The 18701-nt window shown below is 46.7% G+C and overlaps 1 protein-coding gene across 1 annotated transcript in view; it reads right to left on the reverse strand.

Moving 5' to 3' along the window:
* Window positions 1–18701, reverse strand: part of PRKCH (protein kinase C eta) — a 113435-nt gene that overhangs the window by 9067 nt on the left and 85667 nt on the right. Inside the window, exons 11-12 of the mRNA XM_036385078.1 lie at window positions 10362–10500; window positions 9299–9487 (exon numbers count right to left, since the gene is read on the reverse strand). Of these exons, the coding sequence (XP_036240971.1) occupies window positions 9299–9487; window positions 10362–10500 (328 nt within the window). The remainder of the gene's footprint in view (window positions 1–9298; window positions 9488–10361; window positions 10501–18701) is intronic.

An 18701-nucleotide genomic window follows, 5' to 3' on the forward strand; every position in this document is an offset into this window, starting at 1 on the left:
ATAAAGAGGGGAAGGGAGGTAAAAATAAGTCTTCAGCCCAGCTCCCTAAAAGCCAGAAGAATGTAACAATAAGCATGACAGAAGTCACATGTCCAATGTGCCAGCCCCAGGCAAGAAGGACAAAATGTCAGTGCAGTGGGTATTAAGCAGATAAATTTGATCTCACTTTCCCCTGGTACAGAAATGGCTGCTTGATGCTGCCCAGACAGAGCTCGAGGGAACAAGAAGGATTAACTGGATTGCAAACAGTGCTGAGCAAGAGAACAGCAAAATAAACCAAGGTGGGCTGACTAGCAAAATAAACCCAGGTGGACAGAGCAAGTCCCATGTGGGACAGACACATCTGGCTCCAGATCTCCCAGTGGTGTGAACTGAGGAGACTTTGCTGACTACCACAATGAAATGCTGTCTGAACAGCTACAAACTTCCTCACTGTGCTAAAATCTACTTGTTTCCTTGCCTCTCCCCACTCATCAACACCAATGTAGAATAAAAAGGCGACAAGTATCAAGTGCATTGGCTCCTGAGGATAACTGCTGATTTTTGACACTTCTGCTTTGACACTACCACTTTGACACTTGGTACTTCTGTAATCAGTAATAATGAGTAGACACTAACTTCAGTCATTGGCTATATGGAATATTTGACAAAGGTTTTAGTCAGGATGACACCCCAGAAAGCTGTGCTTTCAGAACTGAGCAGACACCCCCACAGGGGTCACCAGCTGCAGGGCTGCTCAGACAATATCAAAATCCTCCTGCTGGTTTTCAATTACCACAGTCAGCCTACAGGTACAGCATGGGGATATGCAGGTCCATTACTAAATCAATACATCAATCAGAGTAGCACAAACATGAAGGCAAAATGAGCATCACACTTATTAACAGACTGGGAGCATGATCCCACTCTCATTTTAAGCAGGAGTAAAATCTCCCTTGGGTTGCAGGGGAAAACAATTAATCCTTTTCTGATAGTCCTGTCAAGAGGAACTGGGAATCTGTTACACAACCCTGGGTGGTCTATTTACATAGGGTCAAGTACAAAGGGGACCAAAGTGCCCTGAACAAACCTGTAAAGTCCAATAAAGAAAAAAAAAAAAACTTCAAAGGAGCTTTTTTTTTATTTTGTAGTCCTGGCTATATTTAAATTCTTTTAATTTTAAAGTTCCTGAGAAGACACAGCATGTCATAAAGTTCAAAGCTGGAGGGATGAGTAAGACCTAAAGCCCTGGACAGTTCAGTCAGTCAGAGTTTTGTTACCTCTATCACAGTGTGAAGACCTCCCAGTTAGATGGACTGGCCCCTTCTGCCAGGGGCTGCACAGCCAGAGCTGGCCCAGTCCTACAGCAATCATTCCCAAACCCAGGCTGGACCCAGGTTCTCAAAGGAATCCTTAGGACCTGCCCCAAAACTGGATTTTAATGGACTTTACCAAACCCCTTTTGTGAGTCTTTAAGATCAGTTTAGATAGGGCAGAGCTGAGGAAGGAGCCTGGGCCACAAGTCTTAGGCTCAGACATGGGAATTGCTCCTTCCTGAGCACCAGGGAGTAAGGAGGAAAAGAAGATGGAGAAGACAATGTTGGCACAATGAATACACCTTCACCTTCCCCCACCTCTGGCAGGAACAGGAGGATGAGTCACACCAGGCTGCTTTAGGAGCTTTTTCTGAAGGAAATCTGAGCTTGCACAAAGCACACTTAAACGAGAAGCTAATTTCAGCCTGTTGGAAAAGGAATGGTAAAAGACCTAATGATTATTTCAAGATGAATTTGGCCTGGGCAAGCTCTATACAGGTATCTGTAGTTTTCTTTCAAAGTGAATTATTCAGGAGCTTGGACACTGTGGGGAAGAGGAGTGCTTGAGAAAAAGGTGTGATCAATCAACAGAAGAGATTAAAATTACTGGGGAGAGCTCTTTGCTTTTTAAAAATCAGGAGGGAAAAAGTAAGAGACAGCAGGTTACAGATATGGATGTGCAAGGCAAAAGAGGTAAGAAGGCAAGCTGTGGTGGGGCACAGCCCTGTCACCTCACCACGGCGTGTTTATGGCAGAAATGGTCATTTAAAACTGCAGAGCTCCTCCCCAGCTGGGAAACAACAGGCTCCAGAGCCCTGCTTTTGCAGCAGTGGCTGTGGAGCCAACCAGGAAATGCAAGATAAAAGCATTTCTGAAAAACAATATAAAGGAAAAATGTGTACACAGATCCAACATGGAGCTTCACAGAGAGATTTAAATATCAGCCTCATGCTGAAAGCCAAGGCTTAATCAAATTGTGCAAGGGAATTTATGGAGACTGCCAACTCTGAAGAGATGCCAAGGAGAATAATTTATTGGCATTTGAAGGCACTTTTAATATCTATCTGCCTTTTTTAGCAGGCTCCTCAGCTTTGAGGATAAAGCAATGAGCTCATCCAGCTCCCTCTTTGATTTCAGTGGGTCCACCATCATCCTTTTCCTTTTGAACTTTGCCTAAAAAATACATCTGGCTCATTCAGAAACAAGTTCATTCTGTCTATTCCAGCACTGAATGGGAAACAGATTATCTGCCTTTTTCTGTCACTTGGAAAGGAAGAACCTGGCCCAGATCTACAGGAAACAAACGCAAAGGGGAGACACAACTTCAGCGGGGTGACACAAGGGCACCATCAGCATCTGGCTGCCCCTTTTCACTCCTTGGAGGTGCTCAGGAGAGGGCTGGGAAGGACAAACAATGGGGTTTGGTTGAGTTTACACAGGGGTCAAAGAGACTGCCCAGGACTTAGGGAAAAGGTGAGGCATGAAGGCAGCAGAAAGCACAGAGATGTTGGAATGAGTGATGTGCTGAGAGAGGAGGCAGCTGCTTCTGACCTCCCCCTGTCCAGAGGTGCTCAACCCCAAACAACTGCAGAATATGAACAGAATAAACCTCTCCAAAGTCCAGAGGACCTCGCCCTCCTGCTGATGTCAGGGGTGAGCAGCTGCAGCAAGCAGGCAGCTGGGATCATCCACACCTCTCCTGAATTCAGACATCCTCGCCAGCAGTTTGGAAACAACCCTTTCCCCTCTGTCACAGCAGACTGCTTGCTTTGATTACATTAAAAAATCTGCCTCTACGTCTTTCTGCTGTAAGAGCTCCATCCCTTTGCCTCCTCTCCTCATCAAGGCATTTTCAGTTTGCCCACAGTGGTGGGGCTGGTCTGGTTCAGCACAGAGCATTCACCACCCACAAAGCGTTTCTGAAAATAAGGGGGTTTGGGCACACAGGGGGGCACCCTTAGGGTGGGCAGTTCACTTTGCTTTCTCTCCCTTAGTAAGCCCTAGATCAAGTGTCCCAGGGAATTTTCTTTTCTATCTGTATGTGGACACTTCCAGTATTAAAAGGGAGCTTATAAAAAAAAGGGAGAGGGACTTTTTACACAGGCAGATAGAGACAAGGGGAACAGTTTTGAACTGAGATAAGAGATAGAGATGAGATATAAGGAAGAAATTCTTGGCCATGGGGTGGTGAGGCACTGGCACAGGATGCCCAGAGAAGCTGTGAATTATCCCTGGCAGTGTTCAAGGCCAGGCTGGGTGGGGCTTGGAGCAGCCTGGTCTGGTGGAAGGTGTCCCTGCCCATGGCAGGGGGTAGGAACTGGATGGAGTTTAAAGTCCCTTCCAACCCAAACCATTCTGTGATCCCTCCACTCTTTTCTTCTCAGCCCCCATTGTGGTACCTGCCTGCACAGCCTGAATCTCCAGGGGCTCTGCTGGAGCTGTTATCCTGCATCCAGCCAAACTGGACTGCCCTGTGCAATGGCCACGTGGGACACAGGTATTCACTCCTCAGTATTTCTTTGGAATGACAACTTGTACTCCCCAGGGAGTCCTGGATTCAACTCATACACACACACACACACATAGTAATAAAATTTATCTCACTTTATCATCCCTGAAAAATGATGGGAAACACTGCTCCTTTTCATGACAAGGAGGGACAGAGGAAGGTACCTTTCAAATACAGTTTTTGCTCACCTAGTGTCAGCTGCAAGTTTAGGGAAGAAGAAAATCATACACCTAGACACACTTTCCTAACTTCCACCAAACTTATTTCTATGTATGCACATGGGTACACACAGGAAATCCCAATTTCCTCACCCTGTAGTCTGACAGCCAGAAACAAGTCCATAAAGCACAGATCATCAGAGCAGTGCTCCTGCTGACCTCAAAGTACCATTATTGCTGCAGCTGAGTCTGAAGCACCAGTCCCAGACAGGACAGCCTCTGGAGTTAACCTGACAGTGCAAAGGGGATTTTACACAATTCTGCAAGAACAAAGTCTCAGTGGTGTCTGGAGGGGGGAAAGGAACTCAGTGACACAAAGCAGGAGAGAGTTCATTCACCCAGACCGTTTGCCTTTTGAGTCACTTCCAGGCTGCTGTTCTCTAGAAACACAGCTCAAGTTTTACTTTTGCATCCTTGGCATTGTAGTACTGATGCAATTTTTCTCATGCTTGCCCTCAGCCAAGCTCCCTCACTTTCCCAGCCCTCTTACTCTTCACACTAATTCAGGGGCATTTGGGCTCCCCAGTGCTGTTCCACCTGTGCTGAGAGAGAGCACAGGCTGCTAAAAACACAGCAAATTTCCTCTGTACCTTCTTCTTTTCTTGTCTGGTGGGTTTTTTTTCACACAAAACCCACTTGGAGGTGGATATAACCACTTCTGCCCACTCTCTTCACTCAAGTAGTGTTTTTCTCAAAATGCACATCTTTAACCAGCTAGAGGAAGAACAGGCTTTAGTCTCATTTGTGTCCCCAAAACATAAAGCTACAGGCAAGGCTGCCTAAGCCTCACTTTAGGAGGGAGCATTTCAGCTAGGCCAGAAGTGTTTCAGAGCTCTCATTAAGACTGGGGGTTAGCATAAAAATGCCAAGAGACATCCTTGGCTTTAGCAAACTCAGCTGTGACAGGAGTTTGGAAATCCAGGGTGCAGAAGACAGAGCAGTGCTAACACTTCCCTAGGGAGATGCTGCTTTCCAGCCCCTGCTGTTACCAGGCTCTGAGGGTGAAAACATCTAAGCTGCAATCTCTCATCCAAATTTCCAAGCCTTTGGGGGCCAAGCATTGCCACTTAAGATCACCAGACAATGGAGTGACTCCATAGGCTGAGCCCTTCTCTCCTCATCTGAAACCACGCTCAGAAAGGAAAATCCCTGCAGCTTTCCTGGGGAATTTCCTTCCTATTACACCATCGACTTCTGAGACCTGATTTTCAGTGTGTCCCTCCATTCTGCCCTCAAACTCAGCTGCCTGTGAGCCAGGCAGGGTAGCTGAACTGCATTTGAGAAAGGCATGCAACAAAGTGAGTGTAACAGGCTGCCAAAAACCCACCCTGCTTATGGGAAGCAAGAGGATTGTATTTCATTTTGCAGTTCACTCAGCTGAATCTCAAAGCTTCAGCCTGCCTGGAAAGCTCCCCTCTCTGCTCCAGCACTTTTTGGTGGTGACAATTAACAAATTCAGAATATTGATAGGCTGTAACAAAGTAATCTCTAGCTACACTCTCCCTGTAAGAGATTTGGTGCAGCAGTCTCTGCTCTCTGCATGCTCACACAGTTTCTCCATGATCAGACCCTGGTGACTGCTCTGTCAGCTGATGGCAAGCAGTATCTGAAATAATTTATTTGACACACAGAAACCCAATAGCTCCTTGAACTGCCATGAACTCCTCGTAACTGCATTCAGGTAGGGCAATGGAGAAATTAAGAATTAAAATCAAAGCGAAACTTATGTCTAGAATAAGCTGAAGTGGTCTGAATCCATTCAGCAGCAATTCTCCTCCTCTGCACTTTTATTACTCCTACAAGCAAATCCATGCCCAGTTTGACTTGCTCACACAAGCAGAGGAGGGCTCAGTTTGAGCCCTCTCCTCCTGGCTTGAAGCACCAGTACCTGAATTCCCCAGTGACACATTCAGCAGGGCAGGGTACACAAGTGAGATGTTCAACTTTCCTCCTCTGAGAATACTCACTCCATCAAACCCCTGCTGATTTACCTCTGTCCTACTCCCTCCCCAGCCTTCCAAGGGAAATTTCAAGGACAAAAAAAAAAAAAAAAAAAAAAAAAACATTAGAAAGGGAAACAGATAAAAAGGTTTTTTTCTGGAGCACAAATATTTCCGCTTTCAATTCTACACAAAGTCCCAGGGCACTGAGGTTAGCTTTGTTTTCCTTGGTACCAGTGTTCACAAACCCTCCAGGAACACCCAGTGACGTAAATGAGGTCCTAAAACATAGTTTTGTTATTATCAAGAAACTGCAAAGATGAACAGGGTGCAATCTTCAGAAATCATGTGGTTTCTGATGGGGGGAAATTGGTGAAATGCAGTTACGCAAAATGAAAGCCAAACAGAGCAACAGCATCTGTGAAATGAGTACTAAAACTTCCTATCCTTGTTTAAAATGAAGCTCTTCACAAAGGCAGATGGATCCAGTGCTTTCTAAAACTAGATACATCTATTTGTAGAGCATCTCTAAGCACCTGTACCCAAGTACACCCAACAATTTGATTTTCATTTCAGAGCTTTGTACCATTCAAACTCAGTGAGTGAATTCTCACTAGTCCTGCTCAAGGTTAGAGACCAGAACTTTTAGTGAGGGGATAATCCAGTTATTAAGGCTACTAAGGCCTTAGCCTGCAATACAAGAGAATCCAGGTTTAATTCCCTGATCTTCCACAGGCTTCCCATGCCATGTAATTACTTACAATCATTTATGTCACTGAAGTAGCTGGATGCTGATTTTCCAGAGCTCTTAGCATCATGGTTAGAAAGCACTGTCACAGCTCTAAATCAGAGCTCAAGTGCATGTTTTGTTGGAGAAAAACAAAATAGCAATTAAAAGATGCTCATTTAGTCATAATGCTGCATCTAAGAGAAATATTAGCATCAAAAGTGTGTAAAAAAGAAAATCTACATACTTAGCAGCTCGAAAATTTACTCTTTCTCAAAAAAAACAGGTTTACCACTCTGTGTTATACTAACCCCTAAAAATACTGACCAAATATTATAAAAAATATAATAAAAAATGTAATACCTCAGCAGTGATAACATTTGTTATCATTCAGAAGAAATCAAAGTGTCTGTGTGTGTGGCTTCCATTTTAATCTAGAGCCCCAGACAATCTCTTGACAGGATGTGTCCTTCCCATTAAAGCCAACATGCTCTGATGCTTCTTTAGAACTCAGAAGGAAAGGAGGAAAGAAGGAGCTCTTCCAGTGAACAGCTCTTGGCCCAAAAGCAGCTCCTGTGAAGCTGCAGAAATTCAGCCTGCAGGCAGCTATCCCCAGTGCTGAGAAATGAGATGCAGCAATCACCTCCAGGTAGCAGCCACCCAGGGAGCAGAAACACTGAGGAGCTGAAGGCCAGTGAGCATCTCAGCTGTCAGTTCCCAAGTCAATCCCAAGACTCCTGGTGGATGCCCCAAAATTCAGCCTTTTTCCCCAGAGCAGACACGGTGTAGTGCTGCTCTTGAGCAGTGCATGTGCCTTTCAGAGAGGCAGCTTTGATTCCATTTGTTTGTCACCAGCAATACACAATACAGCAGACAAGCAGAGGGGCTGGAGTGGAGACTGTTTTTCAGGCAAGGAAGCAGCAGTCACTGAGCTGACTGGGTTTTGGAGATGCTCAATGCTTTCTATTTGAATTCCCAGCTCCCTGCTCAATTCTGGCCCTCTTCCTCCAGTGCCCCTTATCAAATTCCTTGTCTATTAATCACAGAAGGGACCTTAAGCTGTTAAAATCTGGGCTCTGAACACAAACTAGAGCAGCCTGGGGTGACTGCAGCTTGCACTGGCTGTTTCTGGGAGGCCCTATCAGCATGAGGAAAACACTCATTTCATCAAGAGGCTAAAACACAAATCATATTTTATTACACCCTGAGATTCCTGTTATGACAAGCATCTACACGACCACATTTTACCTCCGTCTCATAATTATGCAATTTACCTGCAACAAATCCACTCCTCCAGTACTTGTCACTGCAGAAGAGGAATTGGTACTTAAGAGGTACTTAGAGTTCCAGTTCAACCACATAAACACTGCTCCAGAAGCTGCAATGAGTCTGAAGTTCATGTTTATATTTAAAATACGTAGCGAGTTATTTCCAAAACCCAAGAGGGCCTCCAGCATCACAATCAATCAATTCTGAGCACAACAAGTGTTTCAATGCTCCTCTTACTCCTCCAGGAGTGGATTTTATTGTCAGTTGACTTTGGTGAAATTTATCAGATGCATTTTCAGCTACAGGAAGCAGTTGCTTCACTCACATACAACAGAAACCCTTCAGCAGAAAATTTCCACATTTTCACAACTAAAAACTCTTCTCTTTCCCTCAAATGGTCCCATCATTGACTACCCCATTTCTCTGGGCCAGTGCTCCATGACTTTCTATTAATTACTACCTTATCCAATTATTTTTTAGGTCCTCTATTACCATAATATTTACTGGTATCCACTCTTAAATGCATCTTTGCTCACAGTGCTTTCTCAAGAAAAGGGAATACTCGGATCCTTCTCTTTCTAAAAGGTTCTTAGAGATATTTGGTGATGTGATGAGGGTCAGGAAGAAGTCAGTAGCAGAACAGTCAAGTTAGGTCTCCCAGTTCATAGTTTAACACTCTTGTCATAAATCACCTTTTGATTCCTTACAGAAAAACCAGGCAGTTCCAGTGCATTAGGCTCACACAGAGCCCAAAATCTTAATGCCTATGTCACAAGCAAAAATGTGAGGCACGTGGATAAAAGAACTCCTGGAAAAAGCTGGGAATAGATGGCAGGACAAGGACAGAGTGTCACCAGCAATAGCTCTCCTCAAACTTTTTGCTGTTTCTTTTCCTCCCAAACTCACAAAAATCAAACCCCTGTCTTTGCATGCAGATAGGCAGCAACCCTGGGGGATGTTGGCATTACCAGAAAGGATTATCAGGACGCCTTCACTTCTTGGCCATATGGTTGCTACTGATTAAACCCTGTATTTACCTGCTGCTTCTGTTCTGGGAGATGACCACACACTGTCAATCATTAAGCAAGCAGGGGAGTTCCCAGACATACAGACAGGCTCACATTCTGCTTGCCAAGTTGGCTACTAAACCATATAACTGTGCAAACACACCTAAGTGTGACAGGATGTTCTTTCTGTTTACCCTTCAATCCCAGATAAGAGGAGGGTCAGGGTCAGGATCTCACGCGATTTCAACGTGCCAATACCTTGGCCCTGCTCTCTTTTGCTGGAATGAGGCTGGAGAAAGCTAGGACAGGGAGCAAACAGCCAAAGGAACTCACTGCTTTGAGGATGGCCACGGCATCCTGCTGCAGCCACGTTGGGTAGACGACTTCATCGTTCAGAATGGCCTCGAAGAGGTCGTCCTCGTTCTCGGCCTCGAAGGGCGCGTGGCCGCACAGCATCTCGTACAGCAGCACCCCCATGGCCCACCAGTCCACATCAGGGCCATACAGCATCTCCTGCAGGATCTGCAGCACGGGAGGAAAGAAACACCGACCCTGGAGCTTCATATGGCAGCAGGGGAGGAAAGAAGGATTTGGAAATGGTAGCGCAGAAGCTCTCGCTAACAGCGGTCACTGTTAGGATGTCCAGGAACATGAAGTGATCTCACCCTGGGAACCCCCAGATCAGCACAAAGGTACACAAAGGGCTGAATTAGCTTGGCTGGGTCACCTGGGAAGCAAGGCCTTAGAATGATGCTGGGGATGAGCTGGAGGAGAAGGGGCACTCCAGCAAAACCTGCTGAGCAGCCACGTGTGTGAGCCGACATCGCCTCCGCCTCGCCCTTGGGAAGAAAACACCTACCTGGCTCCTGCTGCAAGGCTTTCTGCAGAGGGGAAGCAGTGTGAGTGTGGGGGAATGGTGCAAACATCAACCACAGACAGAAATTCAACTGTGTTGAAGGATGTGAAACCTTGTTGGAACATCTGGCAGCATCTGGAGGGCAGCTGCTCCTTAAAGAGGTGTTTATTAATTTTGTAGTGAGATTGGGGAATGACAGAGTGTGAGGAGGTAGAAAAAGGAACTGTGGAATGAAGGAGAATTCAATCTCCTTTCAAATCTAGCTGAGACAGCATCTCTATGTGCCTCTCAAGATTTTTGCAGCCATATTTCCATTTTTCACCTCATATTTTCTAGAGAAAAATACAGGCTTATTTTGGTGCATACAGCAGCCTGAAGATTTACTCATGCTTTACTTCACAAGGGGCTGATAATACACCTAAGGGGGAAACCTTGAGCTCAGCAATCAAATAAGGCAAAGCCAAAGACACTGGCAGTTCCATGCTAACCTACACTTTTCACATGGTGGCCATTTTCCTGACCAAGGAAAGGTTTCCTTACCTCTGGAGCAATGTAGTCTGGAGTACCACAGAAGGTGGCTGTGGTGATGCCATCACGAATGCCCTCTTTGCACATTCCAAAGTCTGCCAGCTTGCAGTGCCCCTCGTAGTCCAGCAGCACATTGTCCAGCTTCAAGTCCCTAAAATGAGAATATTCAGAGTCGCTGTGTGCTTGGAGCAGCCCCACACAGATGCAGGCACCATCCCAGGCCTCAGAAGCTCAACCTGCAACCTGGGCAAGCTTCATCATCATAAAATAATTAACAAAAGTCATGCAGGAGAGGTTTTCTTTTGCTTCATCTCTTACAAAAGGGAGGGAGGAAGAAGCATCACTCTGCCAGTGCCATTTAATGTGGGCAGGTGCTGCAGGAGTTTGCCCACATGGGTCTCCAAACACACCACAAACCTGGCTGGGAGGGCTCCTGCTCGTTTAGCTCAGGGACTCACTGGAGCAGAGGTTGCCAGAGCTGTCAGATTGTGTAAGGGTGTTATGATGCAGCAGAATGCTGCACACAGGCTGCTCTCTGATTCAGCAAAGCTGCACTGGAGCACACACTGGAGCTGGGGAGCCCAGCAAGGCCTCTGCAGAGGGCAAGCACCTTCCCTGTTCTCCTGAGGTGCTGGGGCCTCAGTCCCTGATCTCCTTGTTATCAGCCTGACTGATAAACCCCATCTGGAGCATCATCCAAGCTGAGAAGAGAAGAAACTCCCTACTGACATCACACCACATGGGCAGGGGGAATCTTCAGGCAGCACAGGATGCCTCCATCATAAGGCAAACTCCTAAAGTCCTCCCAGCTGTATCAATTCCAGCAGTGCACTGATATAAGCAGTGGACATCCCCCATAGACCTCACTGGAGTGGGGACCTCCTTGTCACTGTCCCAAGAGACCTGCAGCCCAACAAGCTGCAGGGGGACACTTTTCCCAGTCCATCACCTCTAACAGCCTGGGAGCTCCTCATGGAAAGCAGAGCTGCCAAAATGACAGAGCCCTAACAAAGCTTATCAGCTTGCCTGACCCTGAGATTGCCCAAGGGAATAACCTGCAGCCAGAAGCACTGTCAGGAACACCACGGGGTCATCTGCAGATTTAGGCAATGCTTGCCTAAAAATACACCAGCTCATAGCACCTCTGCTTTGCAGCTGCCAAACAAGCTGCAGGCAGCACTGCAGATGCAGGAGAGGAGCTCTGATGGGAGCTCTGTGCATCACAAACAGGTCACAGCTCAGTTTTTGAACTGTCTCAGGTGTTGGCCCAAGATATGCCCAGAATCCTCACAGCAGCACCATGATGGGGTGGCTTGACAAAGGAACCTTCAAAGTCATTCACAGCCCACATCAGGATCAAAAAACTAAATATATTCTAGGGTCTCAGAAACCCTTCATGTTGGCTCTAGATCCATTTTGCCCTTTAGTTGGATAATCTGTTTCCCTAGGAAGGGTGGTAACATCAGTGGTGACATCTCCAGAACAATATAAAAACCTATGGTTGAGCTGAAATCTGAAACCAGCTTGATCCTGTTCATCCTCCATCCATGATCCTAAAGTGAGAATCAGGGGGTTGATGGCTCTGTTGTGCACTGGCATTTCCACAGCCCAAGGGACTCCAGACAGCCCTCCCTCAGCCACTCTGGAAAGATCAAGGACACATTGTGTAAGACAATCAGAGCCACATCTCCTGAAGAGATAAGGAGAAGTATTCTTAGCCTCTTTTGAATGGAGGGGAAAGCAAAGGATAGAAGTTAAGAAATTTGCCTGTGTCCCCCAGAGACAAGGCTGAACATCAGCTTCCTGAATTACAGCTTGGATCTTAATCACAAGATCACACATCCTCTCCCTTGAACTTTAGGATGGCTTGGCAACACAAGCCAGCAAAAAGCTTTCTGCAACACTGCTGCCCTTCCCAGCAGGCCCACGAGCTGCCCAGTGAAATCTGGGTGCCAAGGACAGTGTCCATGCCTGTTTCATGCTGCAGTGTTTGCTCTGGGCAGGATTCTCAGCAGAAGACACTTATTTTTTCTCTTCTGAGAATCACAAATGATGGCTGAGGCATGTGGGCAAGGGCTTGTCCTGGAAAGGCTTTAGGGGAGCACAGGGAGAGGTTTGTGCGTGGTTGCCCACGACAGCCCATCTTCAGCAGCAGTTTACAGCCAAAGCTCCTGTTGCTCTTCCCTGTGGTTCCTGGCAGGGCAAGGAAGCCCTCCAAGCATGAAGGCAGGCCTTGTTTTCAGGAATCTGCCACGATGTGGCTGAAATGGACAGTTTATTCTTGGCTTGGGTTTAAATGCAGCAAACACCTTCTTGGATCCCGGGCAGTGCTGACTGTTGTGATATGCCCCTAAAGATACAGCTTGAAGGGGAATTTTGGTAAACTCGCTTGGAGATCCCCCTAGCAAACCTCCTTCTGTTCCCTGAAACATCCACCACATCCTGGAACATTTTGGGCATACCTCAAGATACACCATCCTCACATGTGAGCCAGCAGAAACACAGTCCCAAATGCAGAAGAGCAGAGGTGAGAGACACCTGTGGGGCTGGGCCAGCTCTGCTGAGCACCTCCCAGCCTCTGCCCCATAGGACATGCTGCAGATGTCCCAAACCCCTGTTAGATCTCAGGGCACCATGCTCACCCCAGCTCTGAGATGGCAGGAGCGCTGCAGGTGTGAGAGCGCTGTGCTGGCTGTGTCCTCCCAGAGAGCCTCTGTCTCTGTAATTACCATTAAATTTAAACTGTCTGCCTCTCTCTGGGTAGCTCTAACCACATGAGGCAGAGCTCCAGCCCTTGGCTCCTCCACACTGCACGTTAAACCCATTAACAGTGTCTGTTGTCTCCTCCTGACTTCTGTCCAGCAGCGTGAAACCCAACACTCGCATTTTCTATTTTCACATAACCTGTAATGTGACGTTACTCTGGCTCTCACTTGCTCAGGCCCTTGGCTACGTGCAGATCCTTTCAGAAGAGGACCTCCCATGACCACAGAAGGCTGCTCAATGCTCTCTGCCCAGCAAAGTGACAGCAGATCATCCTACACTTCCCTCTTGGAGGTCTCATGGGCCAGCACAGTGGTAGCCTCAGCCACGGGCTCCTCTGGAGCCTGCTCTCTCTGGCTGCCCCATAAGATAAATCCCTGGGAAAGCTGTGGTTTGACCATTTGTCCCAAGCCATCCCAGCAGCTGTGAGCTCTGAACTCACTGCTTGATGCTGACAGGTCTCCCCATAAGCCAGCACGGCCACATGAGAGGAAAAACACTGACAGCTCTCTGAGATTTACAAGGAGCTCTTCATTTTCACAGCAAGGATTCCGGGAAGCTGATGAAACTGGAAGCCATCCAGCTCAGAAAGGCCAAATCTACCTCATTTCCTTAATACTTGCATTTTCCATCCAATATTTTTAGCAGTTCCATGAAGCAGTAACGGCAGAGAGGTTTTCTGAGGCTGCGTTTCTAAGGTCCAGCTGAGGTTCTGCCTCTCACTGGCAAAGCCTCCCTGGAAAACAGGCTTCATCCTGACTCAGAAAAGGCTGTCTTTGTCCTCACCCTCAGCTATGGCACACTGGCTTAATGGCCTTGTTTAGTCTAGACCCAGAAGAAATGACAAAATGAGCTGCTTCAGTGTCACTCACTGAGAGAGGTGTTCTTTGCACATCTGCTGCTCGAGTTTGACGTTTGTAAAAAACCCAAAATTACAATTGCAGATGATCTGGTCCTTTTCCAAAGCATCTGTCAAATGCAATTTCCCTGCACCAGGGACTTTTGCCAGGGAATGTGTGTGATACACATACCTGCCATCTCCTGATGTAGAAACTGTAATTGAAAGGATGAAGTTGGGAGAGTTTTTCCCTTATTTTGGTTTCATCACCCTGTTTTGGTAAGGGCTGTACATGTAGTAAAGAGCCAGAGGTGTAAGGGTGGCAGACACTGGCTTCCTGCCTCCCCTCAAGGTTATCCCAGGTTTGCTGATCTCAAAGGTCCAGTTTAAAGCTCATTAAAGTCTGGTGCTCCCATCTCAATGCAAATCACTCAGTGGTGCCAGCCACAAAGGTAAGCGTGGCTAACAGGAACTCCAGCCAAATGGTTTTCAAAAAATACACAATGAAAAACAAAATCCCCAAACCTGAAATTAGCTAAATGAGTAATTTTGGCTTTTCTGAAGGGAAAACTTTCCCTTTAGACACTCCTTGGAAACACATTTGGGTGAGCAAATGTGCATTCAAGTTCCATTGCAAGCAGGGATGAGATTTTAATTTTTCTCCACCTCTTCTGCTGAAGTCATTTTACTTCACAAAAATACTGCAATCTCCATCATGATGCAGAAAAATGCATTTATATTGCCTGGTCTGGTAGCCAAAGTAATATACATTTCCAACTTCTGCTCCAAAAACATTGTAATTTTTTTTTTTTAATGAAGCAACTTCAACACAGGAGAATGAAAGATGTACAACCTGCAGAATAGCACAGTTGGTAAGATAGTTAAGGAAAAGGCAGTAGTTTTCAAGTTGGAGGCTTTGCTCCAAATGCAGTGGACAAGAGATTTAAACCCATACTTTGATTAAGTAAGGAGGAGAACAGATGGAGGTCTCAGTTTTATGTAAAGCCCTAAATACTCCTGTGAAGCTGATAATGTTTCCCATTTTCCTTTGCATTCATAAGGAACATCCAAACTAAAATACTTCCTTTTACCTGAAACCAATGCTGTCTTGACTTGCAAAAAAAAAAATGCTTTTAAAAAGCCTTAACATTTATTTTGGGCCCACAAAACTATTTTTTACTTTTCTTTCCATACTAAATCTTGGAGACTCGGTTAGGAAACTCAAAGAAAATAATTATTTTCATGAATCTATTCCCACCAGCTTTGGATGAGGGATCTCCACATTTTGTCCCCAAGATTTTATACCAAGATTTTGGAATTAAGGCAGTTTCTACTCTAAGTCTTGGGTTGTAAGAGCTTGCTTGTAAATTCCCTCACAGAAAATGGTTCCTATCTCCCACATTTTTCTAATAACAATCAAACATTATTTATTTCTATGATCAAGTAAGCTTTTATAACCAGAACCTCACACTCTCATAGCCCCAAGGAAGAGTTAAGCATGTCCTAGGCAGTGGTAAAGCTGAGTGGCAGCATTAAATACAGGCTGACACCTGCAACATATTCTGCCAGAGCTAAGACATAAAAACCCAGGCTGAGCTGCTGGTATTTGCTTAGGCACATCTTTAGGGCAGGAGGAAACACTGAAATCACAAATGAAACACCAGGTTACTGGCCTTTGATAAAGGGAACCACAAAGCTGAGATCAGAAAATGATCAAGCTGCACCAAGCTGGAGAAAAAGAGTTGAAATCCTGAGTTTTGCTGCCAAATAAAAAGAGGTAAGACACTGTTGTTACCCAGCATATAAGCAGTGTGTAGGCATTTGCACACACCACTGTGTGGGCATGGCAGGCTGAGATGGAAAGTGTTGCTTTACACACCTGCAGCTTCCCAGCACAATTCCCAAAATCCCATGGGATTCAGTCCGTGTGCCCCATCCTCCCCAGCACTGCAGGAAGGAATGTCAAAATACACAGCGACTGCAAAACGTAACTTCAACTCTTTGTTTCCTTGAAAAACATTCCTTTGGGTAAAGAAAACATTTATTTTGGTTTCCAAACAACCTCTGAGATGAAACCCACCCAGCCCACTGTCAGCCACACAGACAGCCTGGCTACAGCAAACTGCAACCTGCAGTGCAGTGTCACAGGACAGAAATGAGGGGAAGATCTCTCCAGATATTTGTAATTCGTAAATACCAGAAAGTAGGAATGAAACATAGCAAGTGCCCTTCTACACTGGCCTAACAGCCAAGAGTTGTTTTCAAAATCTGACCCGACTTCAGTGTTTAGGGACTGTAAATACAGCCACCACGGCTCCAGGCTGACCTTCTCATTTCTCACAAAGAAAGCAATAGCAGAAATGTGATCTAATGATTCAAGGATCCAACTCAGACTCGGGGTAAGTGGTACAAGTAAGTGAAATTCCACTGAAAATCCACACTCATTGCTGGGCCATTGAACAGTGTTCAGGTGCCTGTCCTTGCTGGCCACGGGAGCCAGAGGAGGCTCGTGGGAAAGCTCCATCCTACAGCCAGCTCAGCATGTGAGCAGGGCTCCAGCCAGGAGCCCAGCACCATTCACATTCCTGGGGCTGTTACAGCCTCATCCCACCACAGCACATCCTGCAGACTCCTGGGAGGGGAATGGGGCAGAATACAACGAGAGCCTCCTGCCTTGTCTCTGCTTCACCCAACCCACCCCGCTGGCACACAGAGCACAGAGCTTTGGGAATGCTCTGCAGCCATGCGTTGGGATAAAGGTGTGATGGATTAGGGATACTCAGCCTCCAAAGCAGGCTCCACCTCTCTTGCAACACAAGATGTTACAGCCTGATGCAATATGGACTCAAGTCCAGGGTCAGACACAGCCCTGGAACATGCTGGAAGCTCTCACCACAGCACATGGCCAAGGAGTGCCTGAGGGCAAGGTCAGGAGTGGGTGAATTAGCCCAAGACAGATCCTCACACCTGCATCTGTGCTCTTCAGGATGCCCAAAGGCACTTGGTATCAGTCTTGCACACTCATGGGCTAAGTCTGATTCTTGCTCTGCTGCTGTTCAGACTAAAAAGCAAGCACTGCATCCAGAAGTGCTCTGTCATTATTATTTTAAAGTCAAGCAGCCCTTCAAGCACAAGCACAAGTTCCTACAAGCATTCTGCCTGCATTAAGGCAGCACCATGGGGTTTTTGGCAGAGATGGGCTGGCACCCAGTGCTGCTGGCTGTCCATCTGCCTGACCCCTTCCTGCCTGCAGGGCTCCCTGGAAGCAGCTCCCAGCCCACATCAGAGCACTGGCCCTCTCCTGCTAAGCCCCGGGCTGCTGCTCTGGAGACAAAGCAGCGCCCAAGGCTCTGACTTCTCTTCCAGCACAGGAGATGGCATCACCCAGCATCCAAGACCTCTCTGGTGGTTTGAAGCACCAGGACTCCCACCTCCCCTGCCTCTGGGCACTTCAGAAGGGCACCTGTGGAAGATTAACACAATTACTCACAGGATTTCATTGCTGCTGATTCATCCTCCAGTTAAAACAAGAGCAGGTAGGCTCAAGTATAAAGACTAAAAACCCTGGGCACACCACCAGAGATGATCACAGAGCTTCCCCCAGGCTGGTGGTACAGACCCAGTGGGACCTCACTGAGTCCCTCTGGGGTCAGGCACGCCCACAAACTTCCCTTTACTACACCCAGAGCAGCTGTAAGAGGGCTGATGACAGTGTCCAAAGGCAGCTTTACAAGGGCAAAAAGACATGGGGGACGTGTGAAATGGGGCAGCCACGAGCCAGAGCCATTACTGGTGAAACACAGACGTGCTGGAGGTTGCCACACTGGAGTAATCCCAAAGATGGCACAACCCCTATAATTTATTTAAACATCCAAATTGGTGTGCGTGCATTTTTTTATAGATACTTACATATAATCTATGTATTGTTTGCTGCACTTTTATATGGGACTCTACTCAGGAAAGAAGAGCTACACTAGAAGTGTTTCCCTGGATCCCAGAGCATTTGTCCTCCCATTTACATCAGGAAGGGGAGAGGTGGATGGAAAAAGGCTTCGTGTGCAGTTTTTGGTATGGATGCCACGCTCTCCCTCTCTGGATGAGCTGCCAGCCTAGTCCTGTGATGGACTCCTCAGTCCCACTGGCCAGCAACACTGGAATTTGCTGGCCCTGAAACATTACTTGCTGAGTTTCTCCCAACAGAGCTCCCATTTTACTGTTGCCAGAAAAAGAGGGAAAAAGAGAAAAAAAAAAAAAAAAGAAGAAAAAAACCCCAGCAACCACAATGTTTCTTTTTGTGCATCCCATTGCCTGAAGTCTTCAGAGGAGGCACACAACAGACTCAAGACCCAAATGCAGGAACAAGAATCAGGGGACTGATGGAGCTAGGAGAGGTTAAAAAGCACAAGCCTGTTGTGTCACTTTGACAAAAATAGATCAATGTTGATTCAAAGCCTGATATGGAAATCAAACTGAAATCAGGTTTGCGCCCGCAGCACAGCACGGTCCCAACACTACAAGATGGAGTGAGAGTTATCCAGGATTAGTCATCACCAGCTGCCCACAGCCCACCACAGGGCTGTGAAGGCTCCAAGCTGTCCTGGTAGCACCAGGGTTGGCCTGTGCTGCTTCCCTCAGCACACAGGACAGGTCCCCACTGTGTGCCACTAACCCTGCCCTGGGGGAATGAGCCAGCAGCCCACACCAAAGGGACTCTCCTGCTCTGCTCTTCCCACAGCTGCCATGGAACCCAC

Source organism: Molothrus ater, chromosome 6 (assembly GCF_012460135.2).
Source record: "Molothrus ater isolate BHLD 08-10-18 breed brown headed cowbird chromosome 6, BPBGC_Mater_1.1, whole genome shotgun sequence".
NCBI classification, from domain to species: Eukaryota; Metazoa; Chordata; class Aves; order Passeriformes; family Icteridae; genus Molothrus; species Molothrus ater.